Here is a 10,305-nt window from a genome sequence, read left to right as displayed (position 1 = left end):
GGTTTCAAAGGATACATGTACTATTTATATGAATGAATTTTATTCCAAAAGCACCACCTGCTGGTCAATTTCCAACCAGTCTGACCATCGAGTAGTCAAGGAAGTTGTCAGGAGAAAGAAAGAGGCTTCTTCTTAGAAAAGATGTGAGAGAGAGGTTTCTAATTTTTTTCCTAAGTAGAAGAACATCAGAGCAGCCTCCTTCTTTCTCCTGACAACTTCCTTGACTATTTGGTGGTCAGACTGGTTTGAAAATGACCAGCAGGTGGCACTGTTGTTACAAAATTCATTCATATTAACAGTACATGTATCCTTTGATACCTTGGAATAAAAACAAAATAAATAATGGATGTAACAAAAATGCTCATTCATTTTACATTCACTTATTTTAAAGGTTTACTTATCCTTTAAAAGCATATTGTGTTTCAGTAACACTGTCCCTTTAATATAAAGGCTCACTCAGTCACACCAGGGCGCAATGAAGGGGATTCTCCAGGTTCTTGCGGAAGCATTCTAGAAACTTAGAGGCAAGCTCATCATCCACCAGCCGACTGTCGCTGGACAGGGTGACATTCATGACTTGTTTCTGGCAGAGCTGCGGGTTTCCTTCCTCCCCTTCGGTCAGGGCCAGCTCGACTCGTGATCGTCCGACGGCCAGGATGCAGGATTGCGGGGGGTTGATTACTGCGCTGAACCCGGTGATTCCAAACATGCCCAGATTGGAAATGCTGGAGGTCAGAGCAAGGTAAGAGAAAAAAAAAAAAACACAAGGTGAGATAAAAGTATGACAAAATAATGAACAGGGAAGACAAACTGAAAAAAAAAAAAAAAGATACACTGATGTTGCACTTCCCCTGTGGCTTAGGTGCCAGCTCGCTAGGTTTTAGAGCAGAAGACAAGGGGGTGACAAGCAGTCACACCAAACACCCAATAGACTAAATCAGAGGAAGTACTTCTAAGGGCATAGACACACGCTCAGATTCTGGGAGATCAGACGCCCGGCGACAAATCTCCTCTTCTTCGGGGTGCTTAATCTCCCCAAACTGCCTCCCCGCCCGCCGGATGGCACTCGGAGCGATTTGTTTGGCCGAAGTCACCTGAAGTTTCTCCGTGAGGCAACTTCGGGCGACTTCGTAAAACGAATCGCTCCGAGTGCCATCCCGCCGGTAATTTACATTCTAGCCAGGCGGGGAGGCAGTTTGAGCCGATTAGTCGCCCAGAAAAAGAGGAGATTTGTTGCTGGCCGACCAATCTCCCTGAGTTTACCTAAGGCAGCATAGTACAATTCAGCCCTTTTGGTTAATAAAGACTGTTAGGCTAAAGGCCCCCATACACGGAGAGATAAAAGCTGCAGACAGACCGAGTCGGCAGCTTATTGGCCGGCGTGTGGGGCCATTGAACGGGCTTCCCCGATCAATATCTGGCCAATCTCGATTGGGCAGGTTAAAAAATCCCAACGGATCGTGGTCGCATCTGTGCGTCCATGCGGTCCCACGATCCGACCGTCCGTATCAGATCCATTATGATCCGATAGCTGGGCCCTAGGGTCCACGATCGGATCAACCTGATATTGCCCAGTTCAATGTGGGCATATCTGGAAGAGATCCGCTAGTTTGGAGACATCTCTAAACGAGCGGATCTCTTATGTCTATGGCCACCTTTACTCACTAACTTACCTGAATGACCCTCCTTGATATTCCTCAGGTAAAAGTTTCCCATCTCGGGCTTTCTGTGCCAGGACCTACAAAGTGGAAGAGAAGTAAAGTCATGCCAGCCAGCAAAACCCAGTAAAAGCCACATTAAAATGATCCAAACTGGGCCCTGCACTCGGTTCGATTCTCTAGAGACAACCCATAGAAAGCAGAACACTATTTAAAGGGGCACTATCACCAAGTCTTTATATAAACCTATTTATAGCTTACCCAAGTTTGTTAAGCTAGTTTATTTTCTTTAGAATAGATGCTCAGATATTGTTTTGTTTGCTGTGCTTTAGCTAAGTTTTCTTATCCATTCCACTCTCCTGGCTGAATCATACCGATGTTGCTAGACAGCAGTGCCCTAAATTAGCTGCTCGGATCTAAACACCGAAACTAAACAAATGGGTTTATTTATTGTTTACATGATTTTCTAGTAGACTTAAGGTGGCCTCATACAGAAAGATCCGCTTGTTTGGCTATGCCACCAATGAGTGGATCTCTCCCCAATATGCCCACCTTGTGGCCGATATCGTACTGATCCAATCGTGAGCCCAACAATCTGATCATAATGAAAGGAATATGGGCAGTCGGATCACGGGATCACATAAAGGATCAGATGTGGTCCGCAATCCAACGGGATTTTTATCCCTGCCTGATCGACATCTGGCCAAGTTTCAGCCAAATATTGATCGGGGAAGCCCATTGGAGGGCTGTCGGCAGCTTTTATCGGCCTGTGTATGGCCACCTTTAAGGTATTAGGATTCAAATTACAGAAATATCCATTATTCGGAAAGCCCTAAATCCTGAGCATTCTGAATAACAGGTCCCATACCTGTGCAATAAATGCGGAACTACAGTTGCAGGATTAAGAATCCAACATCCCTACTTTAAGCAAGAGGTGCCAATAGATAAACACTGAATATATAGTGAATAAAGTACCCCCTCTTGTAAAATATAAGGATATTATAAGTTACCGAGGAGTTTCATGACCATATAAAAACACGAGGCCGAAGGCCGAGTGTTTTTATACAGGTCATGGAACTCTGAGGTAACTTCTAATATCCTCATATTTTACAACTGGGGGTACTTTATTTATTATAATACACAAATTTCAGTGAGTCATGTGACAGAAATGACATCAGAACTCACCGTTTATAACTGATGACATCAGAACTCACCGTTTATAAGGATATAATTTACAGGATATTCATATCTTTTGTGTATTATAAAGATATAAATTACAAATCACACATGGGAATTAGAATAGTATTTACAGGACACTAACTTATGTACAGGCATGGGACCTGTTATCCAGAATGCTCAAGACCTGGGACATTCCGGATAACGGATCTTTCCATAATTTGGATCTTCATTCTTAAGTCTACTAGAAAATCATGTAAACATTAAATAAACCCAATAGGCTGGTTATGCTTCCAATAAGGATTAATTATATTTTAGTTTGGATTAAGTACAAGCTACTGTTTTATTATTACAGAGAAAAAGGAAATCATTTTTCAAAATTTTTGATTATTTGGATAAAATGGAGTCTATGGGAGATAGCCTTTCCGGAACTTTCTGGATAACGGGTTTCCGGATAATGGATCCCATACCTGTATTATAAGATGTGTTGTAACGTACTACGGACATGTGGGTGCTATTGGGTTCCTAGATCACAAAGTTGGGTGTAGAAGGCAAGGAAATGGCCCTTTCTTGCAGCTTAGAAAGCTTCTGCCCTACTATGATGGTTATTATGGAATTAGATGTGTTTACAGGCAGCAAGTGACAGGATGGTTTCACCGCTGGTGTGTAGGAGAGAATGCTGCAAAAAAAAGGTATTCACTGCAATCATAATTCACCAGTGATAAGCTTTCTCCGGGCACCTACTCACTGGCAGATATAAATATATAAAGGCACTATCCTAGAGGAAATAAGTTTCACACAAAACACGTTATCATTAATTCTCCCCAAGCACGCAGAACGTTAAACACAAATGGCTTCCAGCGGGGAGAAGTTCAGAGAACACGTTGATTTTCAGAGAGAGAGAGATGGTGCAGCCAACACTTTCATGTATAAATAAGGCAGAGAACCCACAGTATTGGAGCATTTAATAACTTAAATATTAAGGGAATGTTAGCAATAAAATGCAGATTGCCTGCAGAAATATCTCTGGAATTAGTTAAAAGGATTCTATTACCTGCAAATGTGTATATTATATTCCCCTTTTTGTGCTTACTCATATAGCTGGCCTAGTCCTGCCCTGCTTTATGGCTCAGATTCTAGCTATCTGTATAACAGACCATTCTGTCCCAGTGGCTGCACAGATCCTGTCTGATCCCCATTTGAAGCAGCAGTCCTGGTCTGCTTTATGGCTGAGATTCTAGCTATCTGTATAACAGAGCATTCTGTCCCAGTGACTGCACAGATCCTGTATGATCCCCATTGTAAGCAACAGTCCTGTCCTGCTTTATGGCAGCTGAGATTCTAGCTATCTGTATAACAGAGCATTCTGTCCCAGTGGCTGCACAGGTCCTATCTGATCCCCATTGGAAGCAGCAGTCCTGCCCTGCTTTATGGCCGGGATTCTAGCTATCTGTATAACAGAGCATTCTGTCCCAGTGGCTGAACAGATCCGATCGGATCCCCATTGGACGCAGCAGTCCTGCCCTGCTTTATGGCTGAAAACATAGAGTGGTCTTACCACAACTGCACAAAATAACAGCAGTACAACTGCCCCTGCCAACCTGTAACTGTTCACATGAGCATCAGACAGGGAACCTTGAATTCCTTAGTTTTTTATGGAGTGGCGATTGACCTCCGTGCAATAACACTTCACTGTCTGTACCTACCTTGTGCCCTACCTTATACCAGCCCCAAGTATATTAAGTAATATTAAGTAATGCTGCTCAGTTGCATAATAAAATGATTGCACAAGCAACTCTGCGTCACTAGACTCTCCCCATATACAGTGAAGCAGCACAAATGGCAGCTGACACAGTGAACTATATCGCTAATAGAGAGGTCAGTTAACACTGAATTCCATGGAGCTAATGAGATCAGATGGCAGGGAATGAGCTTTGGTGGGGTGTGAGGGCAGAAATATTACACTGTAGTACAGTTCTGTCTGTACTTGTCTCTGAACAGAACCTTTGTGCAACAGGGAGAACGCCCATCTCACATGGCTGCTGGTGCATGGATTGCTTCCAAGTGTACTCTCATGGCGCTGGGATGCCTCTGGTGGTGTGGCACACAGTTATATGTGAGTTGGGAGACATACAAACACCTTTGCCGGATATTCAAGAAATTACACTAAAAACAAATTTTTTGATTATTAGGAACATACACTTAATTCACCAGCACATTTCACTTTGGGGATCTCAAACATATGGCGTCACGTTATTCTGCACAGAGAGGGTTAAATACCTGCATGCTTGTGTGCTGCACACCTGTACACTGCTATGTATGTTTGTGCCTGTCTCTTTATTTCTACATTGCAAATTATGTAATATTAGGTATAGCAGAGTAATAGAAAACCAACAGTCATGACTTGCTGCTGATTCTGTGTCATTGAGTCATTTATTGAGGCTTGTTCCAGATAATAGCAGTGTTCAACATAATAATAGCTTGTTCTAAATAATAGCAGTGTGGAGTTCAATTAGTGAGCTCATTCATTCTGTGAAAAAAACAGGCGTCAATTTTGGCCCGTATTTAAGGAAGGAGCAAATGTCGTGCTGCTGGTTATAGTGCATTTCTCTCTGAAAATCGGAGTCAAATTGGTCGTTACAGACTTTGATCAGAAGAACAGCTTACTTTGATTAGAAAGTCGATTGGAGAGGGGATCGTATAAAGAAGTACAGAAAATGATAGGCTGAAAATTATCTCAAATGTTTTAAAAATGGCAAAGAAAGCCTGAAAGACATGGAAGAAAACGGAAAACGACCATTGGAATGGACAGAAGAATAGCCAAAATGGCAAAGACTCAGCCAATGATCAGCTCCAGGAAGATGAAAGAAGGAGTAAAGTTACCTGTGATACGGTTACAATTAGAAGCCAAGCTATCGGCAAGAATCCCCTGCAAAGTCCCATTGTTGAAAAAAAGATGTGCTGAAGAGCTTACAATTTGCCAAAGAACACATTGACTGGCCTAAGAGAAATGGCGCAACATTTTGTTCTTTTTGGGTCTAGAGGCCACAGACAGTTTGTCAGATGACCCCCCAAACACTGAATTCAAGTCCCAGTACAGAGTGAAGCCGGTGGCACAAGCATCATGATATGGGGATGTTTCTCATACTATGGTGTTGGGCCTATTTATCACATACCAGGGATCATGGATCAGTTTCAATACATTAAAATACTTGAAGAGGTCATGCTGCCTTATGCCGAAGAGGAAATGCTCTTAAAATGGGGGTTCCAATAAGACAACGACCCCAAACACACCAGTAAACCAGCAACATCTTGGTTCCACACCAACAAGATTGACGTTATGGAGGGGCCCACTCCCCAGATCTTAACCCAATAGAAAACTTGTGGGGTGACATCAAAAATGGTGTTTGTGAAGCATAAGCAAATGAAAAGAAATGCAGAAGAATTGTGGAACAGGTTGTTAGAAGTTGGTGGAGTCCATGCAACACAGATGTGCAGCACAGAAACACTGCTTATACAACTCAATATTAGTTCAGTCATTCAAAGGAAAGCAAAACCTTGAAACGTTTTTCAGTTTATACAGTAAATGTTTGAGTTTGGAAAGAAGAATGGAGGGACCGTTATAGTTTGGAACAGCATAATATTCCCTTTTCTGAACTTTCTGTAAAGGAATAACAAAAATAAATCGATTTTTCTTCCCGTTTTTATTTGGAAAAGAATGTGCAGTGGTCCCAATGCATTTGTGTGTATGGAAATAGAAGCTATTATAAGGATTTTGAGCTTTCTTAACTTTTTTTTTTTAAACACACTGCTATTATTCTGAACACAACTGTATATTAATATGCCTCATTCTTAATGGACCAGTAACACCAAACGTGAAAATTATTAGTTTTAACAGACATACTATTTATTTCTATCTGCACATGTAAACATGTTTCCTTGTGTTCAGTAACCTGTAGAATGTTTAAATTTTGGAATTGCCCCCAACTAGAAGTTAACTTTCATGTCCATTTGAGGTCTCACTCTGGGCAAAGTCAGACAATTACCAAAACTGCAGTGGTTCAGACTCAATAACACAGAGGAAGTCTTTTATGTTTAATGAAGTCACTGAGAGCTGCTGGAGTGAGAAGCTGAGGACAATAGGGTTTGCTGAACTGATAAATAAACCCAGCAGTGTCCCAACGTGCCACTGATCGGAGACGAATTGGACAAGCCAATCCCAGCCCCTTGGCATTATTATATGATTGCGGGAAGAATATCTTATTGGGATTGGGCAGTGACTAAAAGGCAGGACCCCCACCGAACCCAGGGTTCTCTTGGAATTGATTTAAGCTGGTTAAAAAGAAATGTTGCTTTCATGCTTCATGGGGTCTGTGGAATTCCGTACACAAAATTCAGTGTACATCAGGGATTTGTCTCCCTCCTGATGCTGCTGACATTCAACTCCCAGCAACCTTGGATAGCTTCTAGTAACCCACGTTCAACCAGTGTTAGTTTAAATGTTTAGGACCCAATAATACTGGACACAATAGATGGTACAATTAAAAGCTGGATGGATGGATGATTATAATCTTACACACCTTCCAAAGATGACATTACCCAGAGTAGAGGCCCTAGGACTCTGTATATCTTTAGATTCTGCCCCAGTCTGGACACACCAGAGTCCCTCTCACCTTTGCAGAAGCAGCGATCTCCTGGATCCCCTTGCTGGCTGCTTGCTTGATGATAGGAGTGATGAGTCCACGGTCGGTGGCCACTGCAATGGAGATATCAATGCTTTCCAGTGGTGTAGCTTCCTCCCCGTTCCAGGTCACATTGACATTAGGCATTTGCTATGGTGGGAAGAGAAACACAAATAATGCAGGAGTTTCCACTTGGAGCTTCTGCCCACCCCCATTAACTCAAGGCTATATATATATAACAGCAAATGCCACCTTAAAGGAATTGTTCAATATAAAAATAAAAACTGGGTAAATAGGCTGTGCAAAATAAAAAAACGTTTTTTAATTGTTAGTCAAAAATGTAATGAATAAAGGCTGGAGCGACTGAATGTCTAACATAATAGCCAGAACACTACTTTCTGTCTTTCAGCTCTGTGGTTTTCTCCGAGTGGTTACCGGGCAGTAACCAATCAGTGGCTTGAGGGGGTCACAACTGTTTGCTTTTGAATCTGAGCTGAATGCTGAGGATCAATTACAAACTCAGTAAACAGTTATGTCCCATGTGGCCCCCCTTAAAGTCGCTGACTAACTCAGCGTTAAGCTCCCCATAGACGCAAAGATTTTTTCTTGCCGAACGACCGGGTTGTTCACCTTTGAGAACTTTTAGTATGATGTAGGGAGTGATATTCTGACAATTTGCAATTGGTTTTCATTTTTTTTTTTATTATTGAAGGTTTTTGAGTTATTTAGTTTTTAATTTAGCAGCTCTTCAATTTGCAATTAAGCAATTTGGTAACTGAATAGAAGCCCCTGAATAGAAGGATAAGTAATAAAAAATAGCAATAACAATACCGTATATACTCAAGTATAAGCCGACCCGAGTATAAGCCGAGGTAACTAATTTTACCTACGAAAACTGGGAAAACTTATTGACTCGAGTATAAGCATAGACACAACTACAGCCCTGTCTCCCAGCAGTGCACATTCCGCCAAAGCGACCCCCCCAGCGATCAACCAAACTTCTTTGCAAAGTTGATGGTGACAGAGAATTGCCAAACGGATTACTGTGTGCATTGTCCCACTGTCCCACTACCATGTGCAGAGGGTGCTGTGTGATATTGCCATCACTGTTATTCTTTCATATAACCAACAGAGGGCGCACTGTTATCCTTTCATATAACCAACAGATGGCGCTGTGTGATATTGCCATCACTGTTAATCCTTCATATAACCAACAGATGGCACTGTGTGATATTGCAGTCACTGCTATTCTTTCATATAACCAACAGAGGGCGCACTGTTATTCTTTCATATAACCAACAGAGGGCGCTGTGTGATATTGCAGTCTCTCCCCAAGCGAACTGTTGATATAGGAATGATTAAAAGTGACTGCAATCTCTGCTACTGCCCGCTGATTTGAGTATAAGCCAAGGTAGACTTTTTCAGCACATTTTGGATGCTGAAAAACTCGGCTTAATACAGAACATTTGTTTTTTAGAAGGGTGTCAGCGATGCCCATTTGAAAGCTACAACGAGTCTGAAGAAAAAGGCAAATTATAAAACTATAAAAAATACTAAAAACCAATTGAAGAGTTGCTTAGAATTGGACCGTTCAATAACATAATAAAAGTTACCTTAAAGGTGAACCACCCCTTTAACTATCACTCCAATTGTCCTATAAGAAGGGCTTCCTAACTCCTGCCACTGTACCAAGTTCCTCCCTTGAGGCGACAGTCTCACAATCTGGGAACAACTGCTGTAAAATGTGAGTTTATGCACACATATGGCACCAGTACCCACAAATAATCTGGGAGCGCACCAAAAATATTTGTTGGACTTGGAACAAACATAATTCAGTGTTTGCTTGGACCACCCAGCCCTGGGCCCACCAGAAGTTGATAGTCTGCTGTCCATATTGCTATGTCCCAGAATGCACCCAGTAGTCCTGCAGAATGCAGCCTGCCCATAAGAAAAGCTCTTTAAAGATCCAAATTTCAGACCGGAAAGACCTAAATGACACAGATTCAGAAAACAAATGGGGCACTGATAGGAATTACACCTCCAGTGCAAGGACAGCGGCCTGGCACAGTTTCAGGAGTTAGAAAATTATTAGTTGAGTAAAATACAGCACATGCTGTGTAATTTCCCCGACTGAAATCATGGCATATGGGCAGGTCTGTGGTTAGCCTGGGCGTCTGTGACAATGTAAACGGGGAGGGATGCTGCATGCGAGGAGTCAGTGAGCTGCACGGAAGATGAAGTGAACTTTAACTCCCCAGCGGTCAAATTTTAGCATTTAAAACAAAAGGCAGAAGGGAGGCATTTGTTGCCTCTAGACAGTGAAATGCTCTATGTTAGATGAGGAATTTCCCTACCCACTACAGACGGCCCTGCTGAACATGGGGAACCTTGGTATACACCAAGTAGAGTAGAGATGGGGTACAAAGTAAACGGAAAGTAAAAGACTGAACCCAGATTTCATGCGTCTGAACCTGCCAGCTGCTAGGGGATGATGTTTGCAACAGCTGGTGCTTAATGCAGTGATTCTGTTTCTGAACAGATTACAGAAGCAAGCTGCAATAGAAGGGGGACCTGCCAGGCACTCAGAAAGGGTCTCTTTTGAGCATGGTACAATGTGTCTAGCATTAAAGGAAGGTACATGGGTAGGGCACGAGCAGTTCCTTTGGGCAAGGTAAAGTACAGCAGCACAGCAGGCCTGGCAGTGCACTGAGCTTCTGTGCCAAATATGCTCAGGGGTGCTGTTGCCGGGTGAGACCTGGCACACGTACCCCAAACTGGCAGGAAGGGTG

At 42.4% G+C, this 10,305-nt stretch overlaps 1 protein-coding gene across 2 annotated transcripts in view; it reads right to left on the bottom strand.

Annotated features, from left to right (window-relative positions):
* Positions 1-329: 329 nt before the first annotated feature.
* pdhx.S (pyruvate dehydrogenase complex component X S homeolog) overlaps positions 330-10,305 on the bottom strand; it is a 52,220-nt gene continuing 42,244 nt past the window's right edge. For both annotated transcript variants that reach the window (XM_018260262.2, XM_018260261.2), the window contains exons 9-11: positions 7,508-7,666; positions 1,674-1,738; positions 330-725 (exon numbers count right to left, since the gene is read on the bottom strand). In XM_018260262.2, the coding sequence (XP_018115751.1) occupies positions 461-725; positions 1,674-1,738; positions 7,508-7,666 (489 nt within the window). In that variant the 3' untranslated portion in view covers positions 330-460. The remainder of the gene's footprint in view (positions 726-1,673; positions 1,739-7,507; positions 7,667-10,305) is intronic.

Source organism: Xenopus laevis, chromosome 4S (assembly GCF_017654675.1).
Source record: "Xenopus laevis strain J_2021 chromosome 4S, Xenopus_laevis_v10.1, whole genome shotgun sequence".
Classification (NCBI taxonomy): Eukaryota; Metazoa; Chordata; class Amphibia; order Anura; family Pipidae; genus Xenopus; species Xenopus laevis.
Note: the sequence above shows the minus strand (reverse complement) of the source record. Positions and strands in the feature narration are given on the sequence as shown.